The sequence below is a fragment of the Narcine bancroftii genome, chromosome 2 (genome assembly GCF_036971445.1).
Source record: "Narcine bancroftii isolate sNarBan1 chromosome 2, sNarBan1.hap1, whole genome shotgun sequence".
NCBI classification, from domain to species: Eukaryota; Metazoa; Chordata; class Chondrichthyes; order Torpediniformes; family Narcinidae; genus Narcine; species Narcine bancroftii.
Window position 1 is genome coordinate 21,156,848 of NC_091470.1, and position 22,477 is coordinate 21,179,324.

A 22,477-nucleotide genomic window follows, 5' to 3' on the forward strand; every position below is an offset into this window, starting at 1 on the left:
TCGGGTTGTAATTGTATAATCAGATGAAAATAAACTTGACTTGAGTATATTGTAAAAAAAAAAGAGAGAAGGCCAGTATTAACTGACAACAGAGCAACCTGTCATTTCAGAACGTGCTTAATTATCACCTACATTAGTTGAGCCTTCAATCACCTATAGGCTAGACCGGGCAAGGATGCAAATTTCCCTCACTGAAGGACATTAGTGAACCAGCTGGGTTTTACAAGTAGTTTTGTGGACATTAATACTAGTGAGATAAATTTAGAGAGAGCATGTTAACAGGCTCTTCCGGCTCAGTAGATTTTGGTTAAATTCCAAATCACTTAACTAAATTTAAATCCACAGTGATCACTGGTGGGATTTGACCTTAAAAATGAGTTCCAGGCCACTGCATGGATAACAGATGCTGTTTGGCAATTCAGTCCATCAGTCCCTTACCTGCTAGGAGTGAGTGAACAGGAACCCTCAGTTCAAAGTTCAAATTTATCGTCAAGAGTAGAAACATGACATCACATACAACCCTGAGATTCTTTTCTCCTGAATTTCTACTTGGTAGTGCAAAAAACTGTACTCAAGAAGAGATATGTATACAAAAGAGAGAAATGTCAACAAAAACACAATGCAACAAGCTCGCCCTCAAAACACTCAGCAGTTCCACGATGACCCAACCATCTGCTTGGGTGACTTTCCTACAAAAGTTGACACGGAAACGTTATGCAGCCACAGACCACTGTGCCTACCTTCTCCAAGCTGCTGCGGTGCCCCACGCTGATCACCGTCATCCCCAGCTGTTTACAGATGTTGTACAGCTCTGCTTCAGTTTCTTCTGTCAGGGCACTCGTAGCTTCATCCAACACTGGGCAGAGAGGAGTAAGTTTAAAGGTCAGGGGGAGAGAGAGAAAAATTTGCAAGAGCACTTGATTGTTACTTCTCCCCAACCCAGCCCATGATGCAATTTATACCACAGAAAGAGATGCATGGATTTGACAGCCCATACTGGTAGTAATGGTTCAACCCATCCATTCTCCTCAACGTAGCAGCATTTCCTTCTACTAAAGAGTTGTCCTTCTCCTTAAACACATCTGCTTCACCCTCTCTACATGACAGGGATGTCACGCTCCCCATCAATGTTCCAAAGAGATACAACATCATGGGAGAAAACTAGAACATCTGGAGGAAACCCACACCATCATGAGGAGAATGTACAAACACCTGGAGGCCTTGAACTCGGGACACTGGCATCGTAATAGTATTGCTCTAACTACCCCACTAACCGTGCTGGTACAGAGTCTGAGCGACATGTTGCATCCAGCAGGTTGGCATTGCCTTAAACTTATGCCCACTAGTTTCCAACTTCCCTACTCGAGGAGAAGGATTACGACTATTCATTTTATCCATCCCCTCTTAATTTTATAATGCTCTAAGGTCCTTTCCCCTCCCCCCACCACAGCTCCCTATGCTCCAGGGAAAACAATCCCAGCCTCCAGCTCTGATAATATCCTTCCCAATCTTTTCTGTGCCTTTTCTAGCTTCCAATCAAAACATCCACTCTTGAACCTTTCAGGACTTGGTAGGCTTGGAATATGCCAAGGGTCATTGTCAGCTTCCAGGAAGGTCCCCACCCCTGCCAAGCCGAGGGCCTAAATATCTAACATCATTGATCAGTGACACAGACGAACCTGCAAACTTGGGCTGATGGTAGAAGAGTCGAGTGAAGGACAACCGCTGCATTTCTCCTGGAGACAACGCATCACACCTGTAGAGATAATGCCAGGAAGCCTATCAGATTCAGAGTTTCCTCACTACCCCCTCATGGTAGGATTGATGTCACTGATTAATTCCGTGAGACGGTTCTGCCCAGTCCCTGCTGGGCCCTCTATGTTTTGTTGGCCTTGCACTCCAAGCAAACTCTTCCACCTCCTGCTCAGCTGGTCCTACCTACATCCTCAGTATCACTGAATGAGGTAGAAGGTGATCTCTTGCTGTGATTTGCTCTCCTGTATTACCTGTCATGTTGACCTATACAAATATACACAGCTCATAACCCTCCATTTATCTCGCATCCATGGGCCTATCTAAATGTCATGGATATTGTGGTGGGGTGGGGAGTGGGGGAGAGAGAGAGAATACTGGGGGGGAAGTAGAGAATTTGCAGTGGGTCACTCACTGAAACTCAAGTGTAGGCTGGGAACCTCTACTGGCTCAAATCTATGGAGCCCAAAATCATTCTCGAGGGATGATCTGGAGAAATCCCATCAGGCCAGGAATTCCGAAGGCTGCCGGTTTCTAGAATAGAATGAGTGTTTTCTGGAAGATGCTAGAAGTTGGAACCAGAGAGTAGGAGACACCAGGCAGGACTCTACTAGTGTCCAGCACCGGGAAGACCAGTGTCCAACACTGGGGAGACCCGTGAGCAGAAGAAAGAAACTAGACAATCTGTGATTAATCTGGAGGAGGTATTTGTGCCAGAAAAGAGATTGCTGTGTGTAAGATGCAAACAATCTACATTGAATTCAAGCCGTTCGATCCGCAATGTTGTGCTGACCTATACAAATATACACAGCCCATAACCCTCCATTTTTCTCACATCCACAGGCCTGTCTTTTAAATGTCCTTATTGTACCAGCCTCCACCACCACCTGTGCCCATTTTACCATCATATAATCTTCAGTCCCCATTTACACAAGAGGCGTGTCCTGTCCCCTTTTAAAGGCTCCAGCTCACAGTCACCACGTGGAAAGAACTCTCTTACAAACAGTCCATTACTAAGCATGCAAGTCGTGGAGTTGCCTTGGGATCAAAGTAATTGAAGTGACCACAAACTTCAGTATTTTCAAATCAGTTGACGCTTGCGAGCGGGTTCGCAATCCAAATGGAGAGTGGAGTTGTGGTTGCCCAGCAATGGACAAGGGGAAACTCGGGAGGGGGGGGGGAAACATTTGGGGTTAAAGGAATATTAGATGTGGGAGTTGTTGAAGTATTTTATGTTTTAAATGTGTTGTCATACATTGAGTTTAAAAAGGGAAAACTGAGAGATGAAAATGGGGAAAAGGGGGATGGTGGTGCTGAGGAAGCGGAAATGAGGTGTCAACAGGATATGAATGGCCATGTTGAACTATATGACTATAAATATTAATGGAATACATAACCAAATTAAACAAAAAAGGCTGTTAAATTTCCTGAAAAAAGAAAAAATAGACATAGCATTTGTGCAGGAAACGCATGTAAATGAAGTGAAACACAATAAATTAAAAAGAGACTGGGTAAGGCATGTAATGGCAGCATCATATAATTCAAAAGCTAGAGGTGTAGCTATATAATTAATAAAAATGTACCAATCAAAATAGACAAGGAAATAATAGATCCAGCAGGGAGTTATGTAATGATAAAGTGTCAGATATATTCAGAATTTTGGAATTTGATCAATATATATGCACCTAATGAAGAGGATCAAAGGTTCATGCAAGATTTTTTTTGAAGATTGTAGATACGCAGGGGAATATATTAATAGAGGGGATTTTAACCTTAATTTGGATCCAATGTTGGATAAAACTGGACAAAAGACTAGCAAAAAGAATAAAGTGGCCAAATTTATAGTTAAATCAATGCAGGAAATGAAACTTATGGATATATGGAGGAGGCAGGACCCAACAGAGAAGGAATATTCATATTATTCAAGTAGGCATAACATATACTCAAGGATTGATATGTTTTTGTTGTCGGCCCATATTCAAGGGAGAGTTAGGAAAACTGAATATAAAGCTAGACTAATATCTGATCATTCACCCCTGTTATTAGCAATAGAACTGGAGGACATCCCACCAAGAACATATAGATGGAGGTTAAACTCCATGCTACTTAAAAAGCAGGAATTTAGAGAATTTATTGAACGCCAAATTAAAATTTATTTTGAAATAAATACGGAATCCGTGAAAGACAAATATATATTATGGGATGCAATGAAAGCCTTCATTAGAGGGCAGATAATAAGTTATGTAACTAAGATGAAAAAGGTCTATAATCGGGAAGTAGAACAGTTGGAAAGGGAGAGAGTAAGTACAGAAAAAGAACTATCAACAAGGGATGATATAACAAAAAGAAGAGAATTGGTTAAAAAAAATAAAATACTAAACATTACAAACATATAAATTGGAGAAGAACATAATGAAAATAATGCAAAAGTATTAAGAACTAGGAGAAAAAAAACACACAAAATATTAGCCTGGCAACTTAAAACAGAACAAGCTAAAAGAACTGTATGGGCATCAAGGAAAAAGGACAAACAAATTACATATAATCCAATGGAGATTAATGAGAACTTTAAGGAATTTTATAAACAATTATACCAAACTTAGAACGAGGGGAAAGATGACAAAATAGAAGAGTTTTTAGCTAAAACTGAACTGCCGAAATTGCAAGAAGAGGTGCAAAACAAACTGATAAAACCATTTGAAATAGAGGAAGTACAGGATATATTAAAAAAGCTGCCGAACAATAAAATGCCTGGAGAGGATGGATTCCCAATAGAATTCTATAAAAGATTTAAAGAGTTATTAATTCATCCTCTCCTGGAAGTAATGAAACAGATAGAAGAAACACAAAACTTGCCAGATTCATGAAAGACAGAAATAATTACAGTAATACCAAAGACGGGGAAGGATCCAAAAATAGTAAAACAAGATCAAACTGGATTTATTAAGAAAAGACAAAAAGCGGATAATGTCTGTAAATTTATTAATTTAATTCATGCAGTTCAAGGAAATAAGATGCCAACAGTGGCTGTTGCTTTAGATGCAGAAAAAGCCTTTGACAGGGTAGAATGGAATTATTTATTCAAAGTATTACAGAGGTTCAATCTACCAGAGAAATATATTAATTGGATTAAAGCATTATATAATGGACCATTGGCAAAGGTGACAGTAAATGGATATGTATCAAACCAATTTAAATTAAGTAGGTCAACTAGGCAGGGATGTTCATTATCTCCCTCACTGTTCGCCTTAGCAATAGAACCATTGGCAGAACTGATAAGAACAGAAAATAAAAGGGATGAAAATAAAGGAGAAGGAGTATAAAATCAGTTTATTTGCAGATGACATCATAGTATATCTAACAGAACCAGAAATATCAATAAAAGAACTACATAAGAAATTGAAGGAATATGGAGAAATATCGAGGTACAAGCTCAATGCAAATAAAAGTGAAGCGATGCCAATGAGTAATGCGGATTATATGGAATTTAAAAAAGAATCACCATTTAAATGGCAAACACAAGCAATCCGATAGCTAGGTATTAGATGAGATAATAATTTAAGCCACTTGTACAAATTAAATTATCAGCCATTAATGAAGAAATTACAAGATGACTTAGAACATTGGAAAGATTTACCACTAGCACTGATAGGAAGGGTAAATCGCATTAAAATGAATATCTTCCCAAGGATACAATACCTATTTCAATCATTACCAATTCCCTTAACAGAGAAATTCTTCAATGAACTAAAAAGAATAATAAAGAAATTCTTATGGAAAGGGGGGAAACCGAGGATGGCACTAGATAAATTAACAGAATGGAACAAACAAGGTGGTTTGCAGTTACCAAACTTAAAAAATTATTATAGAGCAGCATAATTAAGATATCTATCAGATTTTTATCAAACAAGGGAAAAACCAGATTGGACCAAGATAGACCTAGATAAAATGGGGAGAAGGTACCAGAAAATATACTTTATAAGTGAGATGAAAAACTGGTGAAATATAGAAGTTCACCAGTACTGCACCATCTGCTCAACATTTGGAAGAAGATTCACGTAGAAAGGAAAAAAACAAATTACCAACTACCAAAATTATTATTGACGTAAAATCAACAAATACTTTCACAATAGATAACCTTTCCTTTGGAGAATGGGAGAGAAAAGGAATTAAAAGAATAGAAAATTGTTTTTTGGGAAATAATTTATTATCATTTGAAAAAATGAAGTACAAATATGGAATAACTCATGGTACAATGTTTGCATACCACCAACTGAAAACCTACTTAAAGGACAAATTGGGAAGCTAACTGAGATTACCAGAAGGAAGCAGCTTAGAATATGTGATTACAGACACAATGATAATTAAAAGATTTATAACGAACATGTACATTAAGCTGCAAGATAAGGAAAATGATGAAATAAGCTATAAACCGAAACAAAAGTGGGAAAAAGATTTAAACATAAAGATAAAAAATGAAATATGGGAAAACCTATGCTCTGGAACTATGAAAAATATAATAAACACGAGGTTACGCATGATACAGTATAATTGGTTACACAGGTTATATATCACGCCTCAAAAGTTTAACAAATGGGATCCAACATTATCAGATAGATGTTTTCGCTGTAAGGAGGAAACGGGAACAACAGTACATGCAATTTGGGCATGTGAGAAAGTTTTGGGAAGATCTAAATCAGCTATTAAATAAAATCACAAAAAACATACCAAAAAATCCAGACATCTTCCTGCTAAGTAATATAAGAAGTAAAGAATTAGGCCTCAAACTGGATGAAGTGCAAAAAAGATTGACTATCATAGCCTTAGCTGTAGGATAAAAATGTATAATGTCAACCTGGAAATCAGAATAGAGCCTGAGAGTACAGCAATGGTACATAGAAATTAATAAATGTATTCCATTGGAAAAAATAACATATAATTTAAAAAATAAAGTCACGTTATTCAAACAAATTTGGGAACCGTACATGGAACATAACAGAGAGAGAGGGCTTGCCTCGGACCTTCACCCCCTAAAATAAGACGACAAAACGACTTGATCCAGTGTGTAAAAGTAGATGACGCATTTTTCCGGTTTATTTTTCATTGTGTGATGACATTGTTTAATGGTTTTATTGTATTGTATATGTTGAATGTTTAATGGGTTTGGAGGGGGGTGGGAAGGAGGGAGGGAAGGTAGGGGGAAAAAAAGGGGAGAAAATGCCACTGTGTATATTTAAGAGGGAAATGTTTGTATATATTTTGATTGATATGGTTCACAGTGTGAAAAATTAAAAAAATTTTCAAACTTCAGTATTTTCAGCTCTAATGCCTCCCATGAATTCTTGCAGCCAGAAGTAAATCTACAGACGTAAAACTACAGACGTAACAGACTATTTGTATGGACAAGCCACAAACTCAACTCCAAAGCTTCTTGCAGCAGAACAAGAGTGACTTACCAGTTCCAATCGATTCTCTCATCCAGACTCTTGGTCTTCTTCAGGAGTGACTTCTAAAGAAAGGGAAACCACTTCAGTTATTCTACAGGTGTAACGTGGAGGCCATTCTGGCTGGCTGCATCGCTGTCTGGTTTGGAGGCATCAATTCTCAGAACAAGAAAAAACTTCAGAGGGTTGTTAACTTGGCCTGCGACGTCATAGGCACCAAACATCACTCCATCGAGGATATCTACAAGAAATGTTGTCTTAAAAAAGCAGCCTCTATCCTCAAAGACCCCCACCACGCCCTCTTCACTCTGCTACCATCGGGAAAAAGGTACAGGAGCCTAAAGACCAACCCTCAGTGGCAACAAGGACAGCTTCTTTCCTGCTGCCATCAAACTCCTGAATAATCAATGAACCAAAGACAGTGCCTCACTTTTCATGCAATATTTTTAAAAAATTATTGTTGAAAGGTGGTTTATATGAATGTTTGCTCTGTGATACTGCTACAAAACACTGAATTTCATGACAATAAATTCTGATTCTAATTACTTGCTAAGAGCTGGATGTGTTTAATCTCCTTGTGGGGTTTGGATCAGGTGGCACCACAGCCCTACCGAAACCTGGACCACATCAATCTCTACTTGGCACCAGTGTGGTGATCCAGCTAACCCCAGCCTTGGCTGAAAGCCTAAACCTTTGCCCATAGTCTCTCAACATCCCTTTCCAGCTCTGAATCATCGACCAACTGCTGGGAAATGGATTGATATAGATCCTCAATGGTTGGTGTGGATATGATGGGCTGGTTTCATTGCTATCTGATATTTTGCAGCTCTTTCCCCGACTACTTACAGACAACAGATATCTGTTCATGTTTCTCCCGACAGGAAGGGGACCTGTGGCCAAATATTTTATAATTTGTGGACCACCAATACTCTGGAATATGTACTGTGCCAGGGAAAAGAACAGGCTTCAGACTGATCAGTTGGATAGTTTTTCCAATAATTTGGACAAATTCGAGGATACATGCTCCTCTTGTACAAGGGCAGGGAACATACAACGGGCTCTAAATTAAGTACTGAGAGGAGGAAGCTCATATTTCTCCACACAGATAAAACCAAACAATGACCGCACTCTGATAAAGATTCCAACCAACTCCAACAAGGCTCTGGATCTATGCTCGCTGGAGTTTAGAGAGGTAAAGGGTGGGATCCACTGAAACACACCAAATATTAAAAGGGCTAGACAGAGTGGACGTAGGGAAGTTATGAAGGACTCGAGGACCAGAGGGCACGGCCTCAGAATAAAAATATGTCCTATTAGAAAAGGGATCAGAATAAATTTATTCAGCCAGAGGGTGGTGAATCTGTGGAATTCGTTGCCACAGAGGGCGGTGGAGGCCAGGTCATTGGCTACAATTAAAGTGGCGGTTGACAGATTCTTGATTACAATGGGGAGAAGGCAGAACAGGGATGAGAGGGGAAATATATCAGCCACTTGTTGAATGTTGGAGCAGACTCGATGAGCCGAATGGCCTAATTCTGCTTCTATGTCATATGGTCAATCATACACATCAGTACATTATTGAAGCTTTTTTCAGTTGACTCCAGTCACTTGACTCCTGGAATTCAGAGTTCTATAATTTAATCCTCCAGGAGGACATGCAAACTAACACTGGCATCCTTCCCCTGCCAACATTCCCAACCCTAACCGCACTCAAGTGGCTGGTCACATTGCTCTCACATGGCCAGCAGCATCGAGTATAATCCTTATCCTAATCCAAGTCCCAGCATGGAAAGACGCTATAAGAACAACAGAGGAAAAAGATTCAAGGATCTTCTCAAAGTCTCTTGCAACATCTGCCTGGTCCCTGCGAATCCCTGGTACACTGACAGTATCAGAGCTATATTCATCAGTTTCCTCTCAAACTTTAAATAAAAATGTCACTTGCTGCTCTCCTGTTTCTGTTTTTGTTTGCCCAGTTCCCCTTTGATTCTATCCATTTTAAGAGCCTTAGAACAATATGGCACAGGATCATGCCCTTTGGCCAACAATATCTGTGCCGACCATGAGGCCAATTTAAACTAATCCTGTCAGCCTGCAGATGATTCATATTCTTTTATCCCCAGCCCACATGCATGCCTGCCTAAATGCCTCAAGCGTTTCTATCGCACCTGCTCCACCAACTCACCTGGCACCGTGTTCCTAGCATCCGCTTTAAACTTCCCCCTCTCACCTTAAAGTAATGCCCTCTGGGTATTTGAGATTTCCACACTGAGGGAAAAAACTCCATCTACCCAATCTAAGCTTCTCATAATTTCACATATGTCTTTCAGGTCTCCCCTCAGCCACTGATGTTCTAGCAAGTTTGTCCTCTCCTTTGTCTAATCCTCTTTAATCCAGGTAACATCCCAGAGCTTCAACACTCTTCATGTAGTGCGGTGACCAACACTGCCTACAATACACCAAATGTGGCCAAATCTAAGCTTTATATAGATGCCTCCTCTGCGTAACCCGTACGTAGAGTAAGCCTGGCTGAATTTAATCTGTCTGCCAGTTTACATCTGCTTCATGGTCAAGGTCAGCGAGGTCAGAAGCAGATTAGAGTTTACATTATTTCTTAGTGACTGCCCCAATTTCCAATTAAATAGAGGGCTGCAGAGCACAGAAACAGGACCTTCAGCCCAACGAGTATGGACCAATCACCTAAGCACCCCAATGACACCAATCCCCACATTCCTGTGAAATCCTACCCCTCCCAAGCACCAAGAGATCTTTAATGTACACCTGGGACATTAAAAAGACTTGGTTTAAAGATTTGTTCAAATGAAGTCATTGCCAATGGAGCAAGTGCATTCGAGTTTGAGGAGGCCTTGGATCCCTGTCACAGAGCTGACAGTGACGTGGCCAAGTTTGCTGCTTCTTGTAACACTCTAAATGTATCCAAGAAGCTATAAGAAGGCAATGGAACTACACCCCTCTGGAGTCTGTACAAGCATTTGGAGAGCGGAGAACTTAACTAAAGCAAGTAAATTCCATTTGCTTGTGTGTTTTGTGTGGCTGCAGCAAGAATTTCATTGGAGCTGTATGTACAATAAATTCTCTTAATCGTCAACTTACCAACCCGGTCATCTCCAAGAATTGGAGGATTCTCTGGTCATCGGCTGATCCTAAGAGATATAATTCAACAGTGTCACAACGCTGTCAGACTACAGGGTCTGGGATACTGAATGATGTGGAATATGGTACCTGTAACAGGGTAAATTTCCTTCAAAGGGTAAATCACCTGTTTGAAGAAACATTAAATTAATAATATGTTTACAAGTCTTGAGCAGTGAGATAGATGTACTTTGAGAGTATCAGGGAGTTACAGACACTTTAAGGGGATGAATGGCCGACTTCTCACATTGTTATATTGCCCTTCCTGGAAATCTTATTCTCTTCCTTCCTCCCCACCTGCACACTGCCCTGATTTTTAGACTGGAATTATCCCTATCCATTGCTGGCACAGGGTTCCCACAATTCTGTTGGTGTGCTTCCTTCTTCTCTCCTCCCCAGCACTCCCACTATTTCTCCTCATCTCCCCATTCCCTGCTGGTGTCCCCCCACACACTGCCCTCTCCCTCCCAGCACTCCCGCTCTCCCCATTGCCCTGGCCAGACTCCTTGACAATGTGTTGCCTTGGTAATCCCACTCTCCCCCACTTTGGACAGACTATTTGGGAAGTGGAGGGTGACAAGAGAAGGGCAGGTGTGACCGTGCAAATGCTGAGTCAAAGGATCCTTTCTGGGACTTCAAGGCCCTTTACCACAGGCCTCTGCTCCTACTCCTTCCAAACTCTCCCCAACCACCTCCTCCCCTGCACCAGACACATTCCTTCATTCCTACCTGTTCCCTGAGGGTCCCATCAGTGAAATATGGTTTCTGGGGGAGAAAGAGAATCCCACGGGGCCCAAAGGTCGCCATGTGGAGAGAGCCTGCAAGCAGAGAGGGAACAGTCAAGACCATGAGGCTTAGCTCATGCACAACCCACACCAGTGAAAAGCTCTTCTAAAACCAGGGGAATCAGATGGGGTATCTGCTAGAATGGGTGAGGTCTATCTGCTTAATGAGCATAGAAACACCCTCTGCAATTGTCCTTGCCAACTGGGTTATCTTCCCAAGCTAGACTTATTGCCTGCGTTTTGCCCATATACCTTCCCTATAAGATTCTTTATTGTCATGCAATAAAAACAGTGCAATATTACATAGAATTTGCTTTTATCTGTACAAGGCGGACAGATTTGCCAGCAGGCCAAAATTGCCTGAAGCAGCTCTAACATCAATGATAATAAAAAGATTTATAACGAACATGTACATTAAGCTGCAAGAGAAGGAAAATGATGAAATAAGCTATAAACCCAAACAAAAGTGGGAAAAAGCTTTAAACATAAAGATAAAAAATGAAATATGGGAAAAGTTATGCTCTGGAACTATGAAGAATATAATAAACACAAGGTTACGCATGATACAATATAATTGGTTACACAGGCTATATATCACGCCCCAAAAGTTAAATAAATGGGACCCAACAGTATCAGATAGATGTTTTCGCTGTAAGAAGGAAACAGGAACAACAGTACATGCAATTTGGGCATGTGAGAAAGTTTTGGGAAGATCTAAATCGGGTATTAAATAAAATCACAAAAAGCAACATACCAAAAAATCCAGAGATCTTTCTTCTAAGTAATATAAGAAGTAAAGGACTAGGCCTCAAACTGGATGAAGTGCAAAAAAGATTTATTATGATAGCCTTAGCTGTAGCAAAAAAATGTATAATGTCAACTTGGAAATCAGAAGAGAGCCTGAGAGTACAGCAATGGTACATGGAAATGAATAAATGTATTCCATTGGAAAAAATAACATATAATTTAAAAAAATAAAGACATTATTTGAAGAAATCTGGGAACCGTACATGGAACATAATAGACAGGGCCTACCACGGACCTCCACTCCCTAAAATGAAAGAATGAGAAGACGACGAAATGATTTGATCCAGTGTGTAAAAGTAGATGACACAATTTTCTTGTTTATTTTCATTGTGATGACATTGTTTAATGGTTTTATTGTATTGTATATGTTGAACGTTTAATGGGTTTGGAAGGGGGTGGGAAGGAGGGAGGGAAGGTAGGGTTAAAAAAAAGGGGAGAAAATGCCACTGTGTATGTTTAAGAGGGAAATGTTTGTATGTATTTTGATTGATATGGTTCATAGTGTGAAAAATTTTTTAAATTTTTTAAAAAGCAGCTCTAACAGTCAGAGAAAGAGAGTCCCCTCAGAGTCACCGAATGTCCGTGGATTCGCTTCCAGTGCTGCCGTAGTCCCCCCATTTCAAACCATCAGCAGCCTGAGCTCCAGATCCAAACCTCCGACATGATTAGGAAACTTTCAGTGCCTTTTTACCTCCCAGTTCCAATACCTGGTACCCCTTCAGTCAGTCTTGAGCCAGTCTCCAGCAACCCACAGCCTAGTGTGAATGCCTTGACCTGCGCGGGTTCCTCGTCCGAGTGGGCAACTGTCTGTGTTTTCTTCAGCTGCAGAACCCTTCACTGGTCCGCTGCTGTGGTCCCCATCCCATGGGTCGTCTCCTCAAATGGGGAGGGGGGTGGTGGAAAGGGGTGTTCCCCACCCTGCAATTGCCTCCGGCAGCTCATCCCATGTACACCCACCAGGCCCCTTTTAAAGAATTCACCTCTCACTTCCAATCCAAGCTATCGGGTTTTTAATTCCCCTACACTGGAAAAAAGGCGTTGACCATTTACTTTTATCTATACCTCTCACGATTTTATGAATCTTACTGCTGGTGTATTGCCCAGGGTTGGGAAGAGTGTATTAAAAAAGACATTGCAGGAGAAACAGCAGCTCAATCAGTGTACTTTATCAAGCAAAGTTAAAGATACAGAACCAACGTTTTGGGCTTGAGCCAAGTTTGTCCAGCGTTGTGTTTTAACTACTAAAGGGTATCTGTTTTCACCGTTCACTTCTTTTCACCACTTTCATCGGGCCATTTTCCTGCTGGAGGTGATGTCAATATCTCGCCTCCCATCACACACACAGAATCACGATCAAAAACTTATTCTGATGTTGACATTTTCCCCAATTTACTGGGATAAATGAGAGAGAGGTTTCGTTTAACTGCCTAATGATTAGTTTGGACCTGGTACCTACAGTAGCTTGGGATGGTGCTGGGAGGAGCGATTTAAAAAAAGAACACATTGCTGGAGAAACTCAGCTGGTCCAACAGCGTACTTTATAGAGCAAGGATTGATACATAACCAACGTTACATAACCTGAACAGGTGCCTGTCTACATCTTGATGAAGGGCTCAAGCCAAAAACATTGATTACATTGCTTCTTTATATTTGCTCTATAAAATACAGTGTTGGACCGACTGAGTTTCTCCAGCATTGTGTTTTTACTTCAAGCATGGGTGTCTGCAGACTTTCATGTTTTACTTCTGGAAGGAATGTATCCTTCCCAGGTAAGTTTAGATTCCCCTACCCTGGGGAAAAAAGAAGTTGATCAATTACTTTTATCTATGTCCCTCACGATTTTGAGGCTCTGTAAGGTCCCCTTAAGTCTTCTACATTCCAGGGAGAAAAGCTTCATTTTATTTGGTCTCTCCTTATAATTCAATTTCGCCAGCCCCAGTAACATTCTCGTGAGAGTTTTCTGGCACCCTTTCCATCTTAATGATAGCTTCCTTCTACCCTGATGACCAGCATGGCTGGTGGAGTTGATTCAGGAGGTATGATCTATCTCTTTGTTTCTTGAGCAGTTTGCAAAGCTGTGAAAGGCTGGGATTGGCTGTGGTATCATACTTGTCTCTCTGTGCCAGTTAGAAATGGCCAGTAGAGGGCATCTTGCTGCTGGTGCGTTGCCCAGTGCTGGGAGGAGTGCACTTTCCCAGGTGGTTGCAATACCAGGGAATAGCAGGGCTATTTATCCATTGTCTCTGCTCAATCCCATCTGCAGACTCCGCTGGCGCTATTTCCTCACCAAGAATCCACCCCCCCACCCCAAAAACACAGAACTTCAATCACTGACACGACATAGTCCACACTCAAGGTGGGAAGAATGGACAGATTTGGATTACCATGAACCTTTCACTCCACAGCCGCTTTACGCTGAAGAATTTTGGAAGCATTGTTTCGGTTTCAGACTCATAAAACAACACGAAACAGTGCCTTCTGCCCAAGATGTACGTTGATGGGATGCTGCAGATCATTTACATGTACATAGTAAGCTCTCACAATGTCATTGTGTGATAACAACACAAGAAAAAGGAGCAGGAATTGGTCGTCTGGCCCGTGAGCCTGGTCTGCCATTCAACAAGATCATGGCCATGGACTCAGTTCCACCTACCTCGCCTGTTCCCTTGGCTCTCAATTCCCCTCCAATCCAAAAATCCACCTAATTGTGTATTAGATAGATTTAACAAGGCAGCTTCTGCTGCTTTCTTGGGCCGAGAATCCCACAGATTCACTACTCTCTGGAAAAAGTCTCTTAAGTTGAGAGGTAATTGAAGGACAAATATTGGCCAAAACAGTGGAATCAGCTTCCTTGTCCTCTTCAGACCTCGATCTTTTTTCAGTGAGGGCATGCAAACGTCACTACCATGATATCTACTTGGTTCGGCTGTGAGTCAGAGAAGGAGCTTGGAGAGAGTCAGGCTGTGAATCAGAGGAGGAGGAGCTTGCTGAAAGTGAGGAGAAGGTAAGCTATTAAAGTCGGGGGCTTACCGGGGCTTTGGCCTACTTGGCTCGGCTGGGAGTCAGAGGAGGAGCTTGGAGAGAGTTGGGCTGTGAATCAGAAGAGGAGGAGCTTGCTGAAAGTGACAGGGTTAATTGGTCAAGGGGCCAATAAAAGGAGGAAAGGGGGAGGGAGCGGCCAGCGAGGAGTGGCTCAGTGAGTGAGTGAAGCAGTGAAGGAGTGAGACTTCCTGGCTTTGGCTTATTAGGCTTCTGCAAAAGCAGGCAAGGAGAAAAGGTAAGCTGAGTTATTTGCCTTCGTATTCAGAGTCATGCCAGTAGGGTTAGTGGTCTGTACTGGGTGTCAGATGTGGGAACAATGGGTGACCTCCATCCTCCCAAATGGCCACATCTGCAGCAGATGTACTGAGATGCAGTTACTAAGGGAGCGAATTAGGGATATGGAGTTGCAGATTGATGACCTGCGGCTTGTAAGGGAGAGTGAGGAGTTAATTGACTCAACTTTCAGGGTGATAAATACTCCAGAACCCGTGTCAGGTCAGTGGGAAACCGTCAGGGGGGGAAAGAAAAAAGCGAGAAAAATGGAGAGCACACCAGTGACTATCCCACTCAGCAACAGTTATGTTGTGTTGGATTCTGTTGAGGGAGATGACCGGACAGAAGATGGCCACAGGCACCAGGTCAATGGCAATGAGCCTGGCAGAGTGGTGCAAAAGAAAAGGAAAAGGAGAAATGCAGTAGTTATTGGGGACTTCATTGTCAGGGGTACAGACAGGAGGTTCTGTGAGCCAGATAAGTATACCCACATGGTGTGCTGCCTCCCTGGTGCAAGGGTACGAGATATCACAAATCGGGTCCAAAATATTCTGAGAGGAGAGGGAGAGCAGCCTGATGTCTTTGTACATGTGGGTACAAACGACATTGACAAGAAAAGGGAGGAGGTAATGAAAAGGGCTTACAGTGAGCTGGGATGAAAGCTGAAAGACAGGAACGCAAGGGTGGTGATCTCGGGATTACTACCTGTTCCAAATTCAAGTGATGAAAAGAATGTAAGGATAAGGAAAATAAAAATGTGGCTGAGGTGCTGGTGTACAAGGCAAGGATTTGGCTTCTTGGATCATTGGGATCTCTTTTGGGGAAGGCATGATCTTTACAAGAGGGACGGGTTGCACCTAAATCCAAAAGGTGTCAACATTTTGGCAAGTATGTTTGGTACAGCAGTGGGGCAAGGTTTAAACTAATTTGGCAGGGGTATGGAAACCAGAGTGATAGGGAAAAGGGTAGGGAAGATAAAGAAATGGCCAGAAAAAGTAAAATAGGAAAAGTAATGTTGGGAGGAGAAAGTAAAAAATCAGATGGTGCAGTGAGTTTTCAGGTCAATGATAGTGTTAAGAAAATTACAAAGAAAAATAGTGGGCAGAAAAATCAAAAGAAAAGGTTACAGAAGTCACTAGATATTAAAAGGACAAAGAGCATAAGGGCACTTTATCTGAATGCCCTTAGTATTAGAAATAAGGTTAGTGAACTTGAGGCGCAAATCGGTACCCATGGCTATGATTTGGTAGCCATCACGGAAACATGGCTACAAGGTGACCCTAAATGGGAATTAAACTTTCAAGGGTATCAGGTGGTGCAAAGAGATAGACAGGATGGTAAGGGAGGTGGAGTTGCCCTCTTAATCAAAGATGAGCTCCAGGTAGTAGTGAGGAATGATATAAGATCTAAAGAGCATAATGTTGAGTTCATTTGGGTAGAGATAAAGAATATCAAAGGGAAAAAAATTATTGGTGGGTGTTATCTATCGCCCACCATATAACAATAGTTTAGTGGCACAGGAAATAAATAGAGAGATAAGTGAGGCATGTAATAATGATACGGCAGTCGTCATGGGGGACTTTAACTTCCATATAGATTGGGAAAATCAAGTTGGTCGTGGGAGTCTGGAAGAGGACTTCATAGAATGCATCCGCGATAGCTTTCTTGAGCAGTATGTTAAGGAACTCACAAGAGAAAATGCTCTCCTGGATCTAGTGTTGTGCAATGAGATAGGTAGAGTAAATGATGTAATAGTCAGAGACCATCTGGGAAATAGCGATCATAGTATGATTGAATTTCTCATTCAGATGGAAGGGGAAATAGTTAGATCTAAAACTAATATATTATGCTTAAACAGGGGTGACTACCATAGGATGAGGGAGGAATTGGGCAGAGTGGACTGGGAGCACAGGCTAATTGATGAAACAGTTGAGGAACAGTGGAAGATTTTCAAAGAAATATTTTGTAATGCTCAACAAAAATATATTCCGGTCAGGAAAAAGGGCAGCAAGGGAGGGAAAAATCAACCGTGGTTAACAAAGGAAATAAAGGAGAGTATAAAATTGAAGGCGCAGGTGTACAAAGCTGCAAAGAGCAGAGGGAAACTGGAAGATTGGGAAAACTTTAAGAGACAACAAGGGGTTACAAAGCGGGTAATAAGAAATGGGAAAAAGGATTATGAAAGTAAATTGGCACAAAATATAAAAACAGAAAGCAAAAAATTTTATAAATATATAAAACGGAAGAGGGTGGCCAGAGTTAACATAGGGCCCTTGGAGGATGAGAAAGGAAAACTGGTAGCAAAAAATGAGGAAATGGCCGAGGCATTAAACAAATATTTTGTGTCAGTCTTCACGGTGGAAGACACGTCCAGCATGCCCAAGTGCAGAGTTAAGGATGCAAATGTTGGGGAATGCCTTGATAAAATAGTTGTTACAAAGGAAGTAGTGATGGAGAAACTAATGGGACTAAAGCCAGACAAATCACCTGGTCCTGATGATATGCATCCAAGGGTTCTGAAGGAAATGGCAGAAGTTATAGTTGATGCATTGGTGGTCATATACCAAAATTCCTTGGATTCTGGGCAGGTCCCGGCAGACTGGAAGACAGTAAATGTCATGCCACTTTTTAAGAAGGGATGTAGGCAGAAGACTGGAAATTATCGGCCAATTAGCTTGACGTCTGTAGTTGGAAAAATGCTTGAAGCCGTCATTAAAGATGAAATAGTGAAACTTTTGGAACGTAAGGGTTCAATCAGGCAGACGCAACATGGTTTTAGAAAGCGAAGATCTTGTTTGACAAACTTGTTAGGATTCTTTGAGGATATAATGGGTGCGGTGGATAGAGGAGAACAGGTTGATGTTGTATATTTGGATTTCCAGAAAGCGTTTGATAAGGTGCCGCACAAGAGACTTCTCAGTAAGTTACAGGAAAGTGGAGTCCGGGGAAGTCTATTGGCCTGGATTGAAAATTGGTTGTCTGATGGGAGGCAGAGAGTCGGGATAAATGGGAGTTTTTCAGGTTGGCAGAGAGTGGTAAGTGGGGTGCCGCAGGGGTCAGTGTTAGGCCCACAACTGTTCATCATTTACATTGATGACTTGGAGGAGGGGAGAAAATGTGGTGTAGCCAAGTTTGCGGATGACACCAAATTGAGTGGAAGAGCAAATTGTAATGAGGATGTGGAGAGTCTGCAGAGGGATAGAGTTAAGCTGGATGAGTGGGCAAAGGTCTGGCAGATGGAGTACAATGTTAGTAAGTGTGAGGTGATCCACTTTGGCAAGAAAAATAAAAGAGCTGAATATTATTTAAAGGGTGAAAAACTACAGCATGCTGTCGTTCAGAGGGACTTGGGAGAGCTTGTGCATGAATCGCAAAAAGTTAGGTTGCAGGTGCAGCAGGTTATTAAGAAGGCAAATGGAATGTTGGCCTTCATCACTAGAGGAATTGAATTCAGGAGTAGGGAGGTAATGTTGCAACTGTACAAGGTACTGGTGAGACCGCACCTGGAGTACTGAGTCCAGTTCTGGTCTCCATATTTGAGGAAGGATATACTGGCTTTGGAGACGGTCCAGAGGAGGTTTACTAGGTTGATCCCTGGGATGAAGGGGTTGACTTATGATGAAAGATTAAATCGTCTAGGATTGTATTCGCTCGAGTTCAGAAGAATGAGAGGAGATCTTATAGAAACATATAGGATTATGAAGGGTATGGATAGAATAGATGTAGGAAGGTTTTTTGAGCTGGCCGGGGAAACTAAAACGAGAGGACAGTCTCAAGATTCGGGGGAGTAGATTTAGGACAGAGATGAGGAAAAATAGTTTTTCCCAGAGAGTAGTGAATGTTTGGAATTCTCTAACCAGGGAAGTGGTTAAGGCTGCTTCATTAAACATTTTTAAAATTCGGTTAGATAAATTTTTACATGATAGAGGAATTAGGGGATATGGGGAGAAGGCAGGTAGGTGGAGTTAGGTCATAAATTAGATCAGCCATGATCGTATTGAATGGCGGAGCAGGCTCGATGGGCCATTTTTGGCCTACTCCTGTTCCTACTTCCTATGTACCATGCCCACCAATTACCCCTCCTTGCCCTGATGTCTTTCCCTGGGCCATTTCAGTTGGCAGAGGAGTGTCAACCATTTTGGAGGTTCTGAGTCTTAAATAGACCAGAAAAGGCAAGTTCAGCAGGTTCAATTCCCCCAAAGGATGTTACTGAACCAGATGGTTTTGACAACCATCACATTCTGTTGTTCAGTGGCCACGTCTACTGATGCTGTCTTGTAACTTCAGATTTAACTGAAGATACTTGGATGGAAAAGTGGAGGGTTACAAGCCTAATTCAGGCAAATGGAATGAGGTGGACAGGCATCAGGGTCAGCATGGGTGATTTGGACTGAAGGGCCTATTTCTGCTGTTCATTTTCATTGACACAGGCAAATTGTGCAGCTGGAGAATTTTGTTTTTTTGTGAGCATTCCACTAGACATCCCATACACCGTACAGTGTAAAACACAGTACACAAGGGTAGAGTCAGAGAGAGATCATTCGATATCAGACTTGTTCATGATAACAGTGGGAAAGAAGCCATCCATGAATCTGGCGGTGTGTGATTTCAAACTTGTAAAGCTCCTTGGTGGGATGGGAGGGGGGGGGGGGGCGAAGAGGGGGGTGGGTGTGACCGGGATGGGATGAGTCTGAATATTTGAACTGAATATTGGCTGCTTTTCCAAGGCAGCTGGAGTTATAGATGGAGTTGATGGAGAGGGATGGGAGAGGGAGCGATGAGAGACTGATCCACATTCACAAACCCCTGTGTTTTCTTGCTTCTTGTGCAGAAGTTTCCCGTACCACACAGTGATGTGCCCTGAAGGAATGCATTCAAATGGTACGCCTGCAGACGAGCCAAATCTCCTCCTGTTTCTGATGAAGCAGAGGGGCTGGTGCATTTTCTTGGCCATTGCATTGATGTGGGTGGAGCAGGACTAATCACTGGAGATGTCCTTGAATCTGGTAGTGTATGATCTCACACTTGGGAATTATCTTCCCAATGAGAGGATGAAGAATAGTGTGTGACTAGGGTGGGGCGAGTCTTTGAATACACTGGCTGCTTTTCCAAGGCAATGGGAAGTGTAGATGGAGGGGAGTGAGGTTTGTGTGATGGTCTGAACTGTGCGCTCAAATTTCTATTGTACCGGTAGGACAAATCTAGGACTGTATTTTCCATCTCTCCTGTTTCTGGATCAAAGTCACAGGCCTCAAGCTACTGCACCCAGTGTAACCAGGGATCTTCTGTAGACAGCTTGAAGAGCAGACTGGGCCAAAGGTTAACATCTCAATTGAAAGACAAGATGTCTGACAACGCAGGGCTCCCTCAGCATCCCACTGGAGTATCGGCCAAGGTTAGTGGTATGATCACTTGTTCCCACAGATGAAGGGGGATAAGGAAGAGTTCAGGTCTGGACAGAGATTGGGGCAGTGGTTTGCAAGCTGATCAAATCTTACCATTAGTGATCTTCCACAATCCATTCAGGACCCGCAACAAAGTAGTCTTCCCAGTGCCTGTGTTGCCCACAACCAGGAGGCTGTGTCCTGCGGTAATCTTCAGAGTTAAGTTCTTCACCAACAGCTCCTCAGAAGAGGGGGCAGTGAAGGACACCCGATCCAGGATAAAAGCCGTGTGGTTACAGTCCTTGTCCTCCTCTTCCGAATCCAAACTGCTCCTAGAGAAGACCAGAAAGGTAGCATTACTCTGTGAGTGCAGGCTGAGAAAATTTGGCACATCCCGAATGTCCCTTACAGACTTTTATATATGTACAATAGAAAGTATCCTGTCCAAAAGCATCACAGCTTAGGATGGGAACTGCTCCACCAAGGAATATAAGAAACCAAAGATTGTGAACAGAGCTCAGGCTATCACACGAACTAACCTCCCCTCCATCGTCTCAGTCTATATACCCACTGCCTTGCTAAAGGTACCAACATATTTACAGACCCATCTCTCCCCGGTCACACTCTCTTCTCTCCCATCCCGTCACACTCTCCTCTGCCCCACCCCCGTCACATTCTCCTCTGCCCCACCCCATCACTCTCTCTTCCCCCCTACCCTGTCAAACTCTCTCCTCCCCCCCCCACATAAAAAACAAAGAATATTTATGTTATGTAAAGTTAAAAGAAAACAAACCTCAAATATGCTGTGGCCCCCAGCAGCACTATGTGAATGGCTGCCCTAGGTACTACACTAAAGAAGGAGTCGACTTATCTGGATAGCACTGCATTGGTGCATGCGTGCACAAACAACTCAACTCACATCCTCTGGACAGACCTGGGGAAAGGCAACGGGAGGAAGGAGAGGTTGGTCTGGATTCTGCCCCCAGCAGCACTGTCTCTATTCTCACCTTTCGCATTCTTTGCTTATTCTTTGCTTTTTACCTCCTATGGACGAAGCGAGACCGGCTGAGTTCCTCCAGCATTTCTGTGTGTTTTTTCTACAATCACAGTATCTACAGACTTTCATGTTTCACTCACAACAGTAACAGCACCCTGCAAACTTTTTAGCTTGAAGCCAAAAACAGATGTGGGCTCAAGCGACTCCCAGGAACAAAGTCGGGCATTGCTGCAGTGTAGTGGACAGACAGCAAGAGCAGCACTGTTGGTGGAGAACAATTTTCATGCATCGCAAATTTTTTTTGGAACTTTTAAACTTTTCAAATTTAGACATACAGCAAGGTAACAGGCCATTTTGGTCCACGAGTCTGTGCTGCCCAATTGACACCCCATTAACCTACACCCCCGGAGAAAACCCACGAAGACATGGGGAGAATGGACAGACAGTGTGGGATTCAAACCGTAGTCCAGTCCCGATTGCCGATGTTGTGCTAACAGCTACGCCAACCCCGTGCCACCCTATAATCAGGGAATAACACCAGTGCCATGACCACATCACCAAAGCAGTTTCTCAAATCTTCAGCATGTTATTGCTTTATGGGATTTTGCTGTGTGCAAATCGGCTAATAGTTTCTTGCAATAGAATCATGGAATGGCTGCAGCATAGGAGGCCATTTGGGCTATCTTATCCATGTTGGCTCTCTGCAGTGGGATAGTGATGCAGCTAGGAGGAATACCATCTCATTGTTCTAGTGACCCGGAATCAATCCTGATCTTGGTTTCTCTCTGTGTGGAGTTGGCATGTTCTAGGTGCTAGTCTGGGTTTTCTCCAGTAGCTCCG

At 42.4% G+C, this 22,477-nt stretch overlaps 1 protein-coding gene across 6 annotated transcripts in view; it reads right to left on the minus strand.

Moving 5' to 3' along the window:
* Positions 1-22,477, minus strand: part of abcd4 (ATP-binding cassette, sub-family D (ALD), member 4) — a 68,543-nt gene that overhangs the window by 3,748 nt on the left and 42,318 nt on the right. For all 6 annotated transcript variants that reach the window (XM_069916085.1, XM_069916084.1, XM_069916083.1 and 3 more), the window contains 7 exons: positions 20,755-20,972; positions 11,079-11,167; positions 10,440-10,476; positions 10,311-10,360; positions 7,209-7,261; positions 1,680-1,756; positions 741-856 (listed from right to left, as the gene is read on the minus strand). In XM_069916085.1, coding sequence (XP_069772186.1) covers positions 741-856; positions 1,680-1,756; positions 7,209-7,261; positions 10,311-10,360; positions 10,440-10,476; positions 11,079-11,167; positions 20,755-20,972 — 640 coding nt within the window. The remainder of the gene's footprint in view (positions 1-740; positions 857-1,679; positions 1,757-7,208; positions 7,262-10,310; positions 10,361-10,439; positions 10,477-11,078; positions 11,168-20,754; positions 20,973-22,477) is intronic.